Raw genomic sequence first — 18990 nt, 5'->3', positions numbered from 1 at the left:
CTCTGACGACTATGAGATACAGGCTGGCTGTTAGGAAAGCGTACCTTTAATTCTCTGCACATAGTTTTTTCATTCAGATCTGGATGTTTGAGCATTGAAAGGGTATGCTAGGGTTCTAAAACATTCTCATGTCTCTTTTTGCTCAGATGTCTGATATGCCAAAGCCTGCCTTCATGAAGCAGAACCTGGATGAACTTGGAATAGGAACGTACCACAATATTGCCTTCATTCACCCGGACACTCCAATCATCAAAGCCTTGAACATCTTTGTGGAGAGACGGATATCAGCTCTGCCTGTGGTGGATGAGTCAGGTCTGTGAGGCCATCCCAGCAAAGCTTAGGACCCTGCTCCTGAGCCAGGAGTGGGAAACAGGCAGACGGCAGAGAAGTGGATGCTGGGATATAGTTCCCACAGCAGAGATCAGCAGGCTTAGTTTCCTGTCCTAAATAGACCCATGTGTTTTATTCAGCGCTGTTTAGTGCACAGTAGTTGCCCAGTTAAGACAGTTTTTTTTTTTAATGAGTTACTGTCTTGTTGCTAAAATGTTTTTCTAACTTTATGTTTTCATTTTTAGGAAAAGTTGTAGATATTTATTCCAAGTTTGATGTAATTGTAAGTATTTTTTTTCCATGTTTCTAAACCTGTCATTCAGAATGCATTTTCAAACAAATGAAAACCAAAATTAGACTGAGTCTTTTACTCCCTGAGGTAATAGTATCTGACCTTTTGAGGGAGCCTTGGAGAATGTCGGTCTCCTCACAGTGACGATATTTCTAGTACTCACTGATCTGCCAGTGAACTGTGTGAGTGTGTGCTGATGTTTTACTATCCTGGGCTTTCTGACGGGCGTGCATGGCATCCATCCCTACAGCCCGTGCACCACAACACGCACATTCCTTTCTGGGGTCACTCGCCATGGGGCCCCTTGTTAGTGCATACTCCTGCGCAGGTCGGGAGACGCCGTTCTGAGAAGACAGCCAGTAGGCTAAGAGAGCTACGTCTTAGCTTCCTAGGGTTCTTTACTCAAATCCCTGATTGGCGGCTGTGAGGATTCTCACCGACGCTCTGTCGTTACCTTTAAAACGTTCTTGCCCATTCATTTTTAAGTGTGGTCTCTGAGTCTCACACTGCGTCTAAGAAAGGGCAGTGAATCTGACAGCTGGCGTGCATACACCGTGTGTTACCACAGCGTTGACCCTGCCATTAAGTGCAGTTTTGCAGCTGTCTCAAATCTTTCAGCTCAGTCTGTTCTGTTTAATGGAAGTAGATACCAAAAATCTTTTCATCAGAACCTTGGATGCATGGACCCACTAAAATCTATGGGACTTGTGGGACCCTCCATGGATTTCTGGGCTTCGTGAGTCTCTTCTTTTTTTTTTTTTTTTTTTTTGGTTTTTTTTTTTTTTTTTTTTTTTTTTTTTTTTTTTTTTTTTTTTTTTTTTTTTTTTTTTTTTTTTTTTTTTTTTTTTTTTTTTTTGGTTTTTCGAGACAGGGTTTCTCTGTAGCTTTGGAGCCTGTCCTGGAACTAGCTCTGTAGACCAGGCTGTCTCGAACTCACAGAGATCCGCCTGCCTCTGCCTCCCGAGTGCTGGGATTAAAGGTGTGCGCCACCACCGCCTTCGTGGGTCTCTTCTTGATCTTGACTGCCCACACCTCCCTAATAGAGTCCATGAGAACTCACGGGGAAACACTGGTGTGGGTGCCCTCCCTCTGAGGCATCTTACCCTTTGCAAGTGTTAATTTGTTTCTCAGGAGACATTACTCATGTGTGCTGTAGAACCCTAGAGGACCAGAGTGGGGAGGAGCCTGGCAGAAAACACTGTCAGAATTTTACAAGTGAGCTGGAGAGTTGGCTCAGTAGTAAGAGTGCATGATACTCCCAAAGCCCATGTCAGAGGGTTCACAGATACCTCTAACTCCAGACTCCAGCTTCAAGGGATCTGACTTCCTCTTCTGGCCTCTGTAAACACCACACACACACACACACACACACACACACACATGCATGTGTGTCCACATGCACACAAATGTAAAGTAAAATCTTTTTAAATGTATAAAATGACATCTATCTGCCTAGTGATACAAGCCTGTGGTCACTCAAGAGTCTGAGGCAGGAGAATTGCAAGTTCAAAACCTGACTGGATATCAGAATAAGTTCAGGACTAATCTGGGTAACTTAGGGAGACCTGGTTCGAAATTTAAAAAAAAAAAAAAAGAGAGGCTAGGAGGCTAGGGAAGTTCACATTAGTAGAGCACTTGCTTAGTTTGCATGAGGTCCTGGGTTCAAACCCCCTTACTACCAACATAATGTCTTTATATTTCTCCATAATCAAGGTACACCTAGTAACGTGATATCCTTGGTTATGACTGAAACAGCCATGCTGAGGGCACAATACTAGCTGGGAAGAGAACTCTTAATACCAAATTCCATGCTAATGTTTTTAAGAATCAGGTCACTTGTTCATCCAAATGGAAGTGAAGGATGTAATCTTTTTTCTATGACTCTTACAGAATCTTGCTGCTGAGAAAACATATAATAACCTAGACATCACGGTGACCCAGGCCCTGCAGCACCGCTCACAGTATTTTGAGGGTGTGGTGAAGTGCAATAAGCTGGAAACACTGGAGACCATCGTGGACAGGATAGTAAGAGCCGAGGTGAGCGGCCCCAGCCTGGCACACACAGCAAGGTTGAGAGACAGCCCTGGGAGGCAGGCCATGGCTTCTGTAGGCTAGGAGTGGGCTCGTGGCCGTTCTGAACCCCAGCCCAGTGCTTGGCACACAGTCACAAAGGCGTACTGAGTTGAGCTGAATTTGGTGAATTTTTGTGAGTGCAGATACTTTCAGAGTATGAAAAATGTGCACTTGAGAAAACAAAAGTGGTCCCAGACGCTTTCAGTAAATACATCCTGTCAGAGTACTTGAAGTCAAAGCAGAAACGAATAATGTTACTTTAACAAAGTGAATGATTATAAGGTGGAGTGAAACTTGTGTGTGTGTGCGCGCGCCTATGTGTGTGTGCGCGTATGTGTGTGTGTTTGCACGTGCACCCACATATGTGAGAGTCAGCTCTCTCCTTCCTGCTTTATGTGGGTTCTGGGGACTGAACACCAATCATCAGGCTTACATGGCATACCCTCTACCCCAAGCCATCTCACCGGCCACAGACAAAACTTTTCAAAGTTAAGTGCCTTTCTCTCTCCTCTCTGTCCCTGGTTGATGTGAGTAGTAAACTGTAGGGCCTCACCAGCCCGAGCAGCCACCCCCACACTGCCTGGACTTAGCTGCTTGTACAATGTTCCCAGGAGGGAAAAGAGGTCACTGTGGTGTGTCGTCCACCTTCTCATTCCCACAACTGTTCCTTTCTTCTCAGACAGGGCTAGGAGTGGCATCCAGTGTGGCCTTGTCCCTCCCTTATCCCTTGTCCTCCAATGTCATCAAGGACTGAAGGATACGGTTCTGTTACTTTCAGAACATTCCCTACTAAATAAAATGCACTCCCAATGACAGGTCTCTTTCAATATTAGAAATGCAGGTGTGTGCACTAAGACAAAGCACCTAATTAGTTCAGAGGCAACCATGACTTCCACAGTAAAAGCTAGCTGCTGAAGTCGTGTACTGCATGTGTGCTCTGAAGTCACGTGCTACATATATGCTTCTAAAGTCATGCACTGCGTGTATGCTGCTGAAGTCACGCACTGCATGTGTGCTGTGAAGTCACGTACTACATGTGTGCTGGAGTCGCACGCGGCATGTGAAGTCGAGAGCCATTGCTGCTAGAACGAGCCCCCTGTAGTCCAGCCTCTGTCCTATAGCGCCCAGTGTCCATAGAATCCAGCTGCCGTCCCAGAGGCTAGCCTCCGCGTGGCATCTGAGTTCATCCCTCAGCGTCTCCCTCCCCAGCTGTTGTCATTGCTCTTTAGCACAGCATTTTAATGGTAAACCTCGTTTTCTAGAAGGTTCTAACATACTTGGGCATGTATCCTGATGTCTCATGCATGTCCTTAGAATCATATGCCCTCCATAGGTCAGAAGCAGGACTAGCAAAGGTGCCGTCCCTCCCTGTGATGGCAGTGGAATGACATCTCTGATGGAATCCATCCCGAGAAATACAGAGCGCTATGTAGGAGAGTGTTCGTGTTGAAAACCATTAACGGTGTGTTGCCATAGAAAAGGCCAATTGCTGGGTCTACTAATACCAACCCTCTTGTGTGCTGTAGTTTGAAAGAAGCCGTGAAGGGAAATAAGGATGTAACTAAGTTGTTTTCTCACGTTACATGTCTCGACTCTGTCTGCCACTAAAATTCCTTCACCAGATGACTCCTCCCAGAGCCAGGGTGCCGTGTGTCACCATCAGCCTGTTTGACAAGAAGATGACTTTTATTTGTTTGTTTGCTTTTTTCAAGACAGGATTTTTTCTGTGGCTTTGGAGCCTGTCCTGGCTGGCCTCGAACTCACAGAGATGCACCTGCCCCTGCCTCCCGATTGCTGGGTTTAAAGGCCTGCACCACCACCGCCCGGCAAAGATGACTTTTAAAAAGTTCCTTAGACATATTTTGGCAGTCATGCACATGCCTCCCTTTACATAATTAAATAAACATAATAAAAATAAAGTAAATCATCATTTTATCCTAAATCACAGTTTCAGTGCTCTGTTTTATCACAGGATTTTTGAAGGACCTAAAAGTTTTTATTTTTATTTATTTATTATTTATTAGTTTATTATGTATTCAGTGTTCTGCCTGCATGTATATCCCTGCAGGCCAGAAGAGGGCACCAGATCAGGTGGTTGTGAGCCACCATGTGGTTGCTGGTAATTGAACTCAGGACCTCTGGAAGAACAGCCAGTGCTCTTAACCTCTGAGCCATCTCTCCAGCCCCTAAAAGTATTTTTTAAAGAAATTTCATAAAGAAATCATTTTTTTTAACCCTAAAGCAAGCTATGACATTAAAAATATTATCCTTTGACAAAATGCGTAAGCCAGACTTGGTCTTCTGCAGCTCCTCCCTGTGTCCCACTCTGTGCCAGGAGCTAAGGCTGGTGCCTCGAGGGTCTCCCGGGGAACCTTTGGCCCCAGGCTGTAGCAGGAAATTGGGATGCTACTCCTCACTGTGTGCTCTCTCCTCTAGCTCTTCATTCACCTCCAAGAGATTTTAGATGAAAACACTAGAGGTGACTATGCCTGCTGCTACACTCTGCCGCAGCTTAGCTCCTCTGATATTGGCACTGTTACATGAGTGCCACAGAAAAGCCATGGCCGGAGAGGCAAAGAGCAGAGAGCCTGCTCCTGGACTTCCACTGCCCAGCTAAACCAGTTACTTACTGGCTACAAGAGACTGGAATTGAGTTTTAAGATTTAGAGGCTGGAGTGGCTGGAGAGAGCTCAGTTGGTAAAGGGCTTGCCACACAAGCGCAAGAACCCAGGTTTGATCCCCAGCTCCTGGGTAAAAAGCCAGATGTGATAGTGCTGGGGAGGCAGAGGCAGAGGACTCTGTGAGGTCTGCTAGCCAGTCAGTATGGCTGAGTCAGTGAGCTCCAGGTTCAGGGAGAGACCCTGTGGAGAAGCATGGAGGAAGTCACCCAATGTGGGCAGAGCTCACGCATGCACACGCATGCATACAGTGACAGAGGTTGTTAATTTTGAGCTGTATCATTACTTTATACATATTTTAGAATTTGAAAGCCCAGCAGACAGAGCCGGCTCATTTTTCTCACTGTGGTCCATCAAATTAGTGTTCCATTTCCCCTCTGGGCCCCAGTCTCTCTGCAGCCCGTCCACTGTGCACCCCCTCCTTAGCTGTATTCATTGTAGAGTTACATGAGTGCCGTTTTTTTTCCAGCATGCATTTCTAAATTTTCTTAATTTAAACTTTCACGTGTAGACTAGGAGCATGGCTCAGTGGATAAATTGTCTGCTGTACAGGCATGAGAACCCGAATTCAGATCCCAGCACCCACCCAAACGGGGACAGCAGTACAGTCCTGTAACCACAGCTTCCAGTAGGATGGAGAGAGGTGGATCCTAGATTCACTGGCCAGCAAGTCTGGTAAAATGGCAAACTTCAGGTTCAGGGAGTGTGGAGAGATGGCTCAGAGGCTGCAAGTTCTTACTTCTCTTGCGATGGACATAAGATTGTTGGATCCCTAGCACCCACATGGCTGCTCACAACTATTCAGGGGGTCAGACAACCTCTTTCTGGCTTCTAAAGGTACTGATTGCATGTGGTATACAGACATAGGTGCAGGCGAAATACCCATACACAGAAAATATAAATACATACATACATACATACAGTGAGGCAGCCAGGCAGTGGTGGCACACGCTTTAATCTCAGCAGAGAGGCAGAGATAGGCAAATCTTGGAGTTCAATGCCAACCTGTCTACATAGTGAGTTCTAGGACAACCAAGGCTACACAGAGAAATCCTGTGTCAGGGGATGGGGGAAAAAGTTGGGCAGTTTTAAAAAAAACTTGACATCAACTTGGCCTCCATGTATACCTGCATGGGCAAGTGTGACACACACACACACACACACACACACACACTCGGTAAGCTCACACCTGGACTTTTCTTTTTGCAGGTCCATCGGCTGGTGGTAGTGAATGAAGCAGATAGTATTGTGGGTATTATCTCCCTGTCAGACATCCTGCAAGCCCTGATCCTCACACCAGCAGGTAAAAATGAAGATTTCGAGCCAGCACGGTATCCCATGAGTTTAATCCTGGTACTCTGGAAGCAGAGACAGGCAGATCTCTGTGAGCTCGAGGCCAGCTGGTCTACATTGTGAGCTCTAGGCCAGCTAGGGTTACGTAAAAAACCCTGCCTCAGAAAGGTGGGGTAGGTAGGTAAGTAGGTAGACAGGTTTTTCTTTTCTAAGACAAGGTTTCTCTGTGTAGCTTTGGAGCCTGTCCTGGAACTTGCTCTGTAGATCAAGCTGGCCTTGAACTCCCAGAGATCCGCCTGCCTCTGCCTCCTGAGTCCTGGAATTAAAGGCGCGTGCCAGGACTGCCTGGCAGATAGATTTATTTCTATCCAAGATTTCCAGGACAGGCACTGAGGTGTTGAAGGCACCCTGCCCCCATGTCCCACGCAGCAGGGTTTCATGTACAGACCGTTTTGGCTTTACTTTTCATGCTTGAAGTTCATGTTCTGCTTGGGTGAGCAAAGTTTCTAGAAAGCACACAGAGGGGCGGACGGCACAGCTGGCCATGTGTTTATGGTGAGAGGTGGCCTGATGAGACCTTAAAACACTGCCACATCCTTCCTTCACATTCTCTTTGCCTCTATCCCGCCTCTCCAGCCCCATCATGGAAACCAGCTAGCTTTTTTTCTGACAGGGTCACAGACCCGGACAGACAGACAGGACAATGGATGGCACATAATTTGAACTCCAGCGGTTAATCATTAATGTGCCCACTGTGGTATTGCTCTTCTTTGGTTCAGAAACCAATCTCAGCTAAAGCTAGCTTTTGTAATTAGTCTGTTCCCTAAAACTACCCACCCTAAGAGTCCTGCCTGACTGTGCAGATGCAAAAGCCACAGAGCCAACCACGGGAAAGAGTCACCATTCAGGGATCTTGGCCAGCAGCGTGCAGAAGTTCTGAGAGATGTTCGTGTGGGACCCCACTCCCCACCCCCACGTGCTGAATCCGGAACACACATCTGTAGACGGGCCTCTTGTAGTCATTTTCAGACTGATTGGCTGAGTTCACGGTGACATTCACAATCATGAACAACCAGGCATCAGGTGGATGATCCCCGTTGATACTGTCAACCTGTCTTACTCTTCTATTACTGTGAAGATACCAGGACCAAAGCAACTTGCAGGGAAGGAGTTTAGTGGGGCTTACAGTTTCAGAGGGTGAGTCCACGACCATCATGGTGTGGACCATGACGGCAGGCAGGCATGGCAACAGAAAGTGGTTGAGATCTCACATAAGACCTACAAATGGTCAGAGAGAGTGCTAACTGGGGCAGTGGGGGAAGGGGAAAGAATGGCATGGGATTTTGCAGTCCCTAAGCCCACCCCAACTGACACACCTCCTTCAACAAGACCACACCTCTTACTCCTTCGCAAACAGTTTCACCAAATGGGGGCCATTTTCATCCAAACCACTGCAGCTCGAAGTTGGAAATAACCTAGTATCTTTCAAAAAATGGTAGGGGAAACTGAGATACTCATCCCGTGGGATTCCATATAGCACTGAAAGTGACAAGAGCTACTCTATTACAAGCAAAACTGGAAAATCATGTTAACCTGTTGCTTGTGTTCAATTGTATGGGGGTAAATCTCCAAGCAGGAAAAAAAACCACAGGCACTCCCCATGCCAATGTAGACGTACCCCACAAGTAGGAGTACCTTCTCCAGGACCAACCCTGGTGACTACCTCAGCAGAGTTGCATGCAGGCCCTCGTTTGTCCCCTTGAGAAGATCTTTAGGGCATTAGAATTCCAGAGTAAACTGGCAAGTAGCTCATTGTCTCTGAGCCTTAGTGCCTCAGGGCATAAGCTTGGGCAGGCTGAGTATGACTAGATTTTCATCTAAACTCGGTGTTTCTGAAGTTGTCAATCATTCTTGCTCCTCCCATCCTTGTGGGTAGAGTGCAGAAATCTGTTTCACAGCTGGCATTTGGAATGGATTTACCATAGAAACGCAGTCATAAAAACAAGGTGGCTGGGTTGGAGTTCTTGTTGATGGGCTGTATGTAACGGTTCATTGAGGAAAATGTTGCATCCCTAATGTCTAGAGCAGAGCGCCCATGGAACTAAGGATGCTCACTTTTGCAAGGTAACTAGCATGCTTACAGGTCAGGAGAGTTGTGGACACTGAGAGGCCAAGTCCCAGTCACCCCATCTATGTGCATGGGTGTCAGGGTGTCAGATCCCCTGGAACTGGAGTTACAGACAGTCATGAGCTGCCATGTGCTGGATCCTCTGAAAGAGCAGTCAGTGTTCTTAACCTTGAACCGTCTCTACAGCCTGCCTCCCTCCTGATGTACCAAGAGGTGCAACCACAACATGCATGCAGATGCAGGCATTCTGCCCACAGTGAGCAGCACAGCTGTATGCTTACAGGATGCTCCTTCAAAGACGGGTAGCCACTGTGACAGGATCAAAAGCAACTCAGCAGAGGTGGTCACAGCCGCTCTAATATGGATACTTGCTCAATACAGTAACATATTCTCCTTTTCAAAGTCTTAGCAGCAACAGTAGTGGAACTGCACTTCAGATGAGTCTTTGTTGCGTTTGCACCTACCAGGAAGCAATCTGACAGTAAGAGCTACAGTTTGTAGCTCCTTCTTCTAATCTACTGCTAACCTCTTTCCAAAGTTACATCTGTAACCCTACACAGAATGTACAGGTGGATCCCAGCCCTCTGAAGGCAGAGGCCAAACTGAGCTACATAGCAAGCGCCCTGCCCCAGAAAACCAAGACCAGGGACCTGGAGATGGTTCAGAGGTTAAGAGTACCCGTTGCTCTTCTGGAGAATCTGGATTTGATTCCCAGCACCCACATGGCAGCTCACAATTGTCCTCTGTTGAAGGAGCGGCAGGGCTGCATTCTGGCAGCCCTGGCTCCCGCATGGCTAGCTTTATCCTAAATAATTACATGGAAACTGTATTCTTTTTAACACTGCTTGGCCCATTATATCTAGCCTCTTCTCGGCTAACTCTCGCACCTGGACTAGCCCATTTCTAATGTGTGTAGCACCCCAAGATGCGCTTACCGGGAAGATTCTAGCCTACCTCCATGCTGGGTTGGAGCTTCATCGCATCTGCCCCAGAGAGGAGAGCTATCGAGTCTGAGCTCACTTCCTCTTCCTCCCAGCATTCTGTTCTGTTTACTCCACCCACCTATGTTTTAACCTATGAGGCCAAGCAGTTTCTTTATTAATCAACCAATGACCTTCCTCCATCAGTCCTCAACGCTAGTCCCAGAGAATCTGACACCCTCTCTGGCCTCCTGGCGCATTTCACAGACATGGTATAGAGATATGCATGTAGGCGAAGAGCCCATACACATAAAATTTTTTAAATCTAATTTTTGAAAAAGAGGTCAGATGAAAGCTAGGGAGGTACTGTAGGTAGTGCGGTAGCTACACCTGCCATCCCGTAGGAAACCAGCAGGGACCAGTAGCTGCTGTACACAGCTCTCTTTAGATGTGTTATGATGTTTTTATATATAAGTATGGACACTGAAATGACTGCCTATTTATTTTTACTTTTTTTAGCAGCACAATGTGACATTTAGAATGGCAAGATGTGATAAAGATCAGAGCCCGTGAGACGGTGGGAGGGGGTGGGGTCTTGTGGCCACCCAGTCCTCCTACCTCTGGGTGTTCTTAGCCACTGCCAGGCTAGGTGGGATCGACTCCTGCAGAGAGCCCTGCCCAGAGCCTAAGCTTGGAACCTCCTCTTTCCGTCTCCCAGCAGGTGCCAAACAGAAGGAGCCGGAGGCTGAATGACCGCCGCCAATGTAGGCGCCCTCACAGGAGAACTTGAACAAAGTCTCGGGGTCCCGTTTTGCCTCATGGACACTGGCTGCAATAGAAGAAAATAAATGGCTAAGAATGTATATCAGGGTTTGGCGATGGGTATCTTTCCAGGGATTTGTAAGCATAGGAAAAGATTCGGGCTTGGCGTTCAAAGGCTGTCCTCAGACCCCCGGCCGAGGGATTTCCAATGCTGTCTGTCATTAAAGTGCACTGTGTCCTGAAATTAGTACTACTTTTCATTTCAAAGAAGTCACTGGGATGGAACAGGTGACCGAAAGTGAGTGAACGGCACATCCAGATCACGGTGCCTTATGTCCAAACACGCAATATGTCACCGCTGCTGCCGCAGGCCCCAAAGTGCTGCCGAAGAGACCCACAGCCCGAATGTGAACATCTTCAGACCGTTGACCCAACCTCTTGCTTTTCGCTCCGTTTGTGGAAAAGTTGTAATTTTAATATAGGCAACTGAAAACTTCCGGTGATGGTTCTAAGTGCTTGTCCTGTCCTGGCCACCGTGTCAGCGAGGCTGGCTTGGCAACACCGTTTTATTTATTTTTACTCTCATGCAGTTTTTTTATGCATCTTTTGGTGAATGGACTTCACCAAACCTACGAATAAAATCTCAGTTGTTCTCTGAAATGGCAAATCTCTCATGACTTTAGTTTGGATCTGGAAAGGCTATGCCTTCAAAAACAGCCACTGTTGGGTTTTTAAATGTTTATGGAAACGGGCCATGGTCACAGGGAGGAAGTGCCGGAAGATGTCTATTTTTTTTTATTGTGTGTTGAAATGTAAACTCATGATGTTTGTGTGACCGCAGACAAGACGCTTGTAACTTTTATTGTGACACATAAAACAGTATTGTCTTGCAATTAAAGGGAAACAATGTTCCCTCATGTCAGTGCTCTGAAAATGTTGACATTGTGTGTGTGTGTGTGTGTGTGTGTGTGTGTATACGCATGTGTGTGTATATGAGCAGAGTTTGGTGTTTTGCTTTTTGGAGATTTTTTTTTCCCAGATTGAAAATTAAAATAAATCCTGCCTACCAGTTTGCTACTATATATTTGGGCATGTTCCAATTAAGATTCTACATGGAAAGCAAAAAAGAAAAAGGAAAGAAAATATTTTACATGGAGTTTCCCACTTACATTTCTTCTCAAATAAGAAAAGTACATGAATTGTCTTCTCCTTTTTAGCCATCACCAGAAAAGAACTTTAAAAATGTTTAGTTCATTAATGCCATTGTTAAATATAAACATTTGTTTGAATTTGTTTTTGAGGCAGAGTTTCTCTGTGTAGCCCTGGCTAGCCTTGAACTCAGTAAACCAGGCTAGCCTTGAACTCAGAGATCCACCTGCCCCTGCCTCCTGAGTGCTAGGATTAAAGACGTGTGGTACCACACCCAGCTTTAAGAACGTGTTTTTAATTAGGAGTTGTCTCACCAGGAGCTGGAAAGGTGGCTCGGGTTAAGAACACTGTCCGTTCTTACAGAAAACCTGGGTTCTGTTCCCAGAACAAACATGGTGGCTTGCAACCATTTGTAACTCGCGCTCCCAGGGATCCAACGCTCTTTTCTGAGCTCTGCGGGTATTGCATGTCTCTGGTGCACATTTAGACCACACACTCGTAAGATAAAAACAAGTCTTCTGTTACATAAGCCAGGGATGGCAGCAGACCTGTGTCATTACAGCACTCAGGAAGTAAAGGCAGAGACTGTCCCTGCACTCAGTCCAAGGCCAGCTTGGGCTGTGTAACAAGACCCGTCTTAAAAAAGGATTGTCACGCAGATTGTGTGTGTGTGTGTGTGTGTGTACATACACATGGGTGCACTGGATTGTACAGGAGGGGTCAATGTATTTCCTAGTTGGCCAAATAAATTGTGTCAGAGAGGCACACACACAGCCTCTCTGGAAACAGTGGTAACTTAATACTCAGTCTCTCCCTGAGCAAACCTGCCATATGCTCACCCAATCCATTCATGTGCTGCCCAGCCCTGGGCCCATCAGCAAACAAGCCCACTAGGCGGGGGCATCTGAGTGGCACCGCCCCACATCACTTTTCCTCAAGTGCTTTTACAGGGAATACGGTAACCCACATTTGTCCCTACTTGCCGATGTCAAGAAGTTACCTGACACATCACAAAGCACCAATTCCAGCCATTTGTCACCTTCCCAGTTTCAGGGCCTTCCCCCTCCCCCCACCATGCTCAGTACATCTGCTCTGGAATGACTCGGACGTGAACGCGAGTCTTCAGGCATAAACACTTTTTCTGAGCGTGCACTCGTGTAGACCCCAGATGGGCTGGTTCTTAGATTGTTTGCTAGAAGTTCTCACCTAAGCCTCAGCTTCTGTCTCCCTTGATACTTCCCAGGCTCTGCTGCCACCCCTGAGGTTGGCACAGAACTGTTCCTTCCCCTAGGTCCAGCCCCGGGCTGGGCAACACAGGGTCAAAGACACTTCATAAGAACAGCTTCCTTTCCTTCAGGCCTCTCCTGTGCTGTGGCCCCCAGACCTCCATTGCACTTGACACTTTGCTCAGAACTCGCCCCAGGAGCTGCTTCTGCAAAGGTACATGAGAAGAGTTTCCAGAAGTGTCTCAGCCAGCAGAAAAGGGCAAGAGGCTAAGGGAGTGAGGCCTTCCTGGCCTCAGACCTCTGCTAGCCAATGGCTCTATGAGTCCAACCTGGAAGCAATTTAAAGTTGTTTAAGACAGGCTCATGGGTAACCCAGGCTGACCTATAAAACTCGTTACGTAGCTCAAGATAACTGAACTCCTGATCCTCCAGTCTGCTGGGATAAGAGGCGTGTGCCACCACACCCAGTGCATGCAGAACTGGGGATTGAACCCAGAGCTCGGTATGTTCTCTGCTACCACATGCCAGCCTCTCTCTCTCTCTCTCTCTCCCCCCCTCCCCCTCTCCCACTGTGTGTGTGTGTGTGTGTGTGTGTGTGTGTGTGTGTGTGTGTGTGTGCTGGGGCCAAGCCCAAGGCATCATGCACACTAGGCAGCCCCTCTCCCACCAAGCCACACCCCACTCTGTATGAAGTCTGCCCTCGCATGACGGCTTTCTTGCACAGCATGTTGATGATTTGGTCGAGTTCACAGCACCCTGTCCTACATGGCTGTAGAGGGTTGAACTGCCTCCCCAAAGGGACTCTCTGATATCCTTGTGCCTGACTTACCTGGCAACGTTGACCTGATTTAGAAACTGGGTCTCTGTGGAGGTATCAAGTTAAGATGATGTCATTAGGTTGGCACTAATCCAATAGGACTGGTGTCCTTATTGTAAGAGGGAAATCTGGACACTGACACACAGGGAGAAGGCTTGTGATGACGTCAGCAGAGAACAGAGTGACGCAGCCATGTACCCAGAAAAGTCAGACCCTTGGCAGTGCCTGGGAGCTTGGAAGACAGAGTGAGCCGCCCTCGGGAGTCTGCAGATGCTAGATTCAGATTGCAGCCTCTCTCTAGCCCGGCTTGTGGTACAGCATTCCAGCGGCCCAATCTCCCTTCGCAGCCTAGCTAGCTGTTTCTCTGCAAAGCTGACATGTTTGCTCACCTTTTCTTTAGGATGGGCGGCATTAAATAAAATCAAAACCAAAATCTTGGTAACATAGAAACACCTATGAGTCAGAAAAGGGCACTTTGACCCTGAATAGCAGCCAGGGAGTTCTTTTTCCTACTCCCGGGAGCCATCATCTCCCTGGAAATACATTCCATACTGGATACCAGTGGAAGCCATCATCTCCCTGGGAGTGTACACTATTCTGGGTACCAGTGGAAGCCGTCATCTCCATGGGAGTGCATACCAATACTGGGTACCAGTGGAAGCCATCATCTCCCTGGGAGTGTGTACCATACTGGGTACCAGTGGAAGCCATCATCTCCCTGGGAGTGTGCACTATTCTGGGTCCCTGAAGAGGAAAAAAAATTATTCCATTTTGAAAGTAGAACTTAAGTATCCATTGAGTTTATTCATCATAAATTCTTTATCAAGAAAACAAGCCAATTCCATCTTTTTTGGGGGGGGGGGAGGGTTGAGATACGGTTTCTCTGAAGCTTTTGGAGCCTGTCTCTTGGAACTAGCTCTTGTAGTCCAGGCTGGCCTCGAACTCACAGAGATCCGCCCGCCTCTGCCTCCCGAGTGCTGGGATTAAAGGCGTGTGCCACCAACACCCAGCTAAAACAATTCCATCTACAGGCAAAAACAACAAAAAGACGGATGATCCCACAGGGATGCTAGAGGTTTTGTTCTGTGAAAACCTCTTTCTTCTTCCTGGCCTGACTTCAGAAGGTCACAGACACATAGTCCTCACGCAACAACACTCTGGCAGATTATTCCTCTGGGTTTGGTTTCCAGGTCTGTCCAGTAGGCTTAATGGGGCCTCCTCCCAAGAGGAAGTAGGAAGTGTATATGAACAAGGTAAGCAAAAAGTCCTGTGGTGGGAGAAACGAAGAGACAGCCCCTGAATCCCATCCAATTCGGGCTTACTGCCAGGAGAGCAGGTGAAACAGCTGCCATTCATGGCTTTTCCTACAGCAGGGTCCTCATTCATGGCCGACTTTAATTTTTAAAGGAAAAGGAAGGAAGACCTCACCCAGGTCAAACATAGTCAAATCTGTCATGTATAATATAAACCATAAAATAAAAATCAAACTTGAATCTGCTCAAGCCACTAAGACATAATGCTAGAAAATGCAGAAACAGAAGCCCAACCAAGGAGAGGGTGTCCTGGCTAGTTTTGTGTCAACTTGATACAACTTGGAAGGAGGGAGCCTCAGTTGAGGAAATACCTCCGTAAGATCGGGCTGTAAGGCATTTTCTCAATTAGTGATCAATGGCAGAGGGCCCAGCCCATGGTGGGTGATACCATCTCTGGGCTGGTGGTTCTGGGTTCTATAAGAAAGCAGGCTGAGCAAGCCCATGATGAGCAAGCCAGTAAGCAGCACCCTCCATGGCCTCTGCATATTTAAGTTCCTGTCCTGACTTCCTTCAGTGGTGAACTGTGCTGTGGAAGTGTAAGCCAAATAAACCCTTTCTTCCCCAACGTGCTTTTGATCATAACGTTTCATCACAGCAATAGTGACTCTAAGACAGAAGGCGATAGGCCAACCTCCACACAACCCATACTCCTCGGCAAAGTAAAAGACAACCAAAAGAGGGAGAGGGGATGGTGAGACTCCATTAGTCAAATCAATGTGGGACCATTAAAATGATTTGATAGCTCAGAGATGCTGACTGGATAGTTGACATTAAGGAAGTATATAGAGGATTCTCATAATCCTGATAATATGAATAAAGTTTGGTTCAAAAAATGAAAGTGTTCATCTGCTAGGGCTATGACAATAGCCCCCAACTTGTGAATTTTTGTTTGTTTTTTCCTTTCTTGTGGGGCAAAACCTCCATAGTTCAGTAGGCAAAGGTACCTGCTGCAGCCTGACAACCTTAGTTTTGATCGTCAGGACCCACATGGCAGAAGGAGAAAACTGGATCCTGCAAGTTGTCTTTTAACCTCCACCCAGGCACATGCAAAACACACACACAATATATAATAAGACATAATTTTGAAAAATACATTCAACAGGTGTGGGGCACATGCCTTTAATCTCCGTGCTTGGGAGGCAGAGGAAAGTGGATCTCTATGAGTCCAAGGCCAGCTGGATCTGATAGAGTTCCAAGCTAACCAGGGCTACACAGGGAGACTCTGTCTCAAAAGGAAAACAAGCCGTGCGATTTGAACAAGAGTGCCCACGTTGGGCTCATATATTTGAAATTGGGGAGTGGCACTACTTGAGAAAGATTAGGAGATGTGGTCTTTTTTTTTAATATTTTTCTTAAGATTTATTTATTATATATACAGTGTTCTGCCTGAATGGTCACCTTCACGCCAGAAGAGGGCACCAGATCTCATTACAGGTGGTTTTAAGCCACCATGTGGTTGCTGGGAATTGAACTCAGGACCTCTGGAAGAGCAGCCAGTGCTCTTAACCACTGAGCCATCTCTCCAGCCTGGAGATGTGGTCTTGTTGGAGTAGCTGTGACCTTGTTGGAAGAAGTGTGTCGCTGGGGGTGGACTTTGAGGTTTCAAAAGCCCAAGCCAGGTACAGTGACTCCTTTCCTGTTACCTGCTGATCCTGATATAGAACTCTCATCTACTTTTCCCATGCCATGTCTGCCTGCATGCTGTCATGCTTCCCATGGTGATGATAATGGATCAACCCTCTGAAACTATAAGCAAGTCCCAATTAAATGCTTTCTTTTGTTAGAGTTGCCATGGTCAGAGGGTCTCTTTACAGCAATAAAACACAGACTAAGACACAAGTCATACCCTCGCAGTACAAATGAAGCTTACAGTTATGAATCTAGATCTTTCTCAGACTAATGATCTGAGATGTGATTCTTTCTGGAAGATTCTTTCTAGGCAGCCCTAGTCAGCCACTCAATCGCCAGAGAAAACAGCCAACACCACAGCATGCTACATGCTGAGCCAGGCTGTGCTAGGAATATTTGATTGGATTCGTTTCACTCATGGGCCCTTCCTTCACAATGAATCGGTTGTGAGTGTCCGTGCTGCAGTTTTTACGAAAGAAGAAACAAGATGCTTGGGCTGCTTTGTAGTTCCTCAAGAGGATGCATTGGCATGCAGCTAATGTCCTGGTTACTCAAGAGGCTGAGGCAGGAGAATTGTTTTTAAGCCTGGGGATAAGAGGCCAGCCTAGAGAACCTATTTCAAATAAAAAAGAAAGTAAAAACAGAATCCTAGAGGATTAAGGAAAGGTGGGATGGAGGATTGACTGAGAACACAAACTCCAAAAGGTTGCCTTTCCTTAGTTCATCATTCTAGGTGCCAAGACTGCCTTTTCAAAAATATAATATTGTTATTTATTTATTTTTTAAGAATTTCAGCCTGGCGGTGGTAACACACACCTTTAATCCTAGCACTCAGGAGGCAGAAGCAAGCAGATCTCTGTGAGTTCGAGGCCAGCCTGGTCTACAGAGTGAGTTCCAGGATAGCCAAGAGCTACACAGAGAAACCCTGTCTCAAAAAACAAAAAAGAAAAAAGAATGCTATATTATGTATTTTGATCATATCTGCATCTTCGTTCGTCCTCTTAACTCCTCCCAGATCCTTCCTACTCCTTTCCAAATTTGTGTCCTTTATTTTAAGAACTCACTAAGTCCAGTTTGTGCTGTCCGTATCCTGATGGATACTGAGTCAGCCGCTGGAGCACAGTGGACCTACAAGAACCACACCCTCTTAGGATGCCTTTAAAATGCTTCGAACCCTCCCAAAAAATTTACAAAAAATAAAAACCTTACCAAGGTAAATGTTTTACTTTCCTTACAAAATAGGCTATATTTAAGATCTGTCTGGTTTTAAGCATAGGTGGGAGCTAAAAATAAATACTTGAGGTTCTTCACGTGACAATAGAGATTTGTTAGCCAGCATTTTGAAATATATTTTTCATTAGAAATGGAGTATAGGGAAAGTTGGGCCTTCAAATATAACCACTATATAGAGTTCTGACTTTTTAAGATGTATTTATGTGTGATGTACGCATGGGTACCCATATAGGGGCTCCCTCTGCAGGTGTGTGTGGACACCGGAGGCTGACATTGGAGTGTCTTCCTCCATCACTTCTCCACCTTCCATTTGGCCCACTGCCCACTATTTCAACTCTTCTGGGCTTTCAAACACACACCACCACACCTGGCCTTTACGTGGGGATCCAAACTTTCCACAGCAAGCATTTTCCAAGCTGAGCCATCTTCCAAGCCCAGATTTCTAACACCTTGATGACTGCTGATGAATGACTTCATAATAGTGCTGATATGTGTATACCAGAAAGTTCTGTTTAGTCTGCAATAGCTGACTATATACTTAAATGAACAAACAAGCAAGCCAATAAAGGCAGTTTCCTTTGGAAGGGTGAACTCTTTTCTAAAGAGCACAATGCACACTTTCTCCTATTTAAAAATTATCTTAAAGAATGTTCCGTTCCTCTGTGAAATTAACACTGGGTCCAAGGATATTTTGTCAGAAAGTGGAGTGACCACGGGGTGTGTCAGCAGCCTCTAACCCCTGCAGGCCTCGAACTTCAGGGACAGACATGCGGTCATGAGGGGAATCTCCAGCTATCATCTTATATGTCCCCAGGACCCTGCTCATGCCCCACAGACCCAGAGGAGATGCTTCTACACTAAAGGCCAGAATACAAAAATGCTATGACCACCAAGGAATTAAAAAGGAGAAAAAATAGTCTAAAAATTAAAAATTAAAAAAAAAACAAATCCCCTCATACCAAGTTCAATATCAAACAACTGTCTCCTTTTTATAATGTGTGTGTATCTATGTTGTGCATACATTTGTGTGTTCCAATTCCCATGTGAATGTGGGTATGGGTGTGTGGAGACCCTGGACTGAATGAGGTCAGGAATTCTCTTCAGTGGTCCTCCACCTTATTCACGAAGGCAGGTTCTTGAAATTAAA

The 18990-nt window shown here is 46.3% G+C and overlaps 1 protein-coding gene across 11 annotated transcripts in view; it reads left to right on the top strand.

Moving 5' to 3' along the window:
* Prkag2 (protein kinase AMP-activated non-catalytic subunit gamma 2) overlaps positions 1 to 11393 on the top strand; it is a 272656-nt gene extending 261263 nt beyond the window's left edge. For 8 of the 11 annotated variants that reach the window (XM_050123662.1, XM_050123664.1, XM_050123667.1 and 5 more), the window contains 5 exons: positions 147 to 312; positions 576 to 613; positions 2513 to 2659; positions 6583 to 6676; positions 10433 to 11393. In XM_050123662.1, the coding sequence (XP_049979619.1) occupies positions 147 to 312; positions 576 to 613; positions 2513 to 2659; positions 6583 to 6676; positions 10433 to 10467 (480 nt within the window). In that variant the 3' untranslated portion in view covers positions 10468 to 11393. The remainder of the gene's footprint in view (positions 1 to 146; positions 313 to 575; positions 614 to 2512; positions 2660 to 6582; positions 6677 to 10432) is intronic. The other 3 variants (XM_050123663.1, XM_050123665.1, XM_050123669.1) reach the window with 1 other exon arrangement.
* The last annotated feature ends 7597 nt before the right edge of the window (positions 11394 to 18990 follow it).

This window comes from Alexandromys fortis, unplaced genomic scaffold, assembly GCF_014885135.2.
Source record: "Alexandromys fortis isolate MF-2015 unplaced genomic scaffold, M_Fortis_MF-2015_v1.1 scaffold_217, whole genome shotgun sequence".
Taxonomy (NCBI): Eukaryota; Metazoa; Chordata; class Mammalia; order Rodentia; family Cricetidae; genus Alexandromys; species Alexandromys fortis.
Note: the sequence above shows the minus strand (reverse complement) of the source record. Positions and strands in the feature narration are given on the sequence as shown.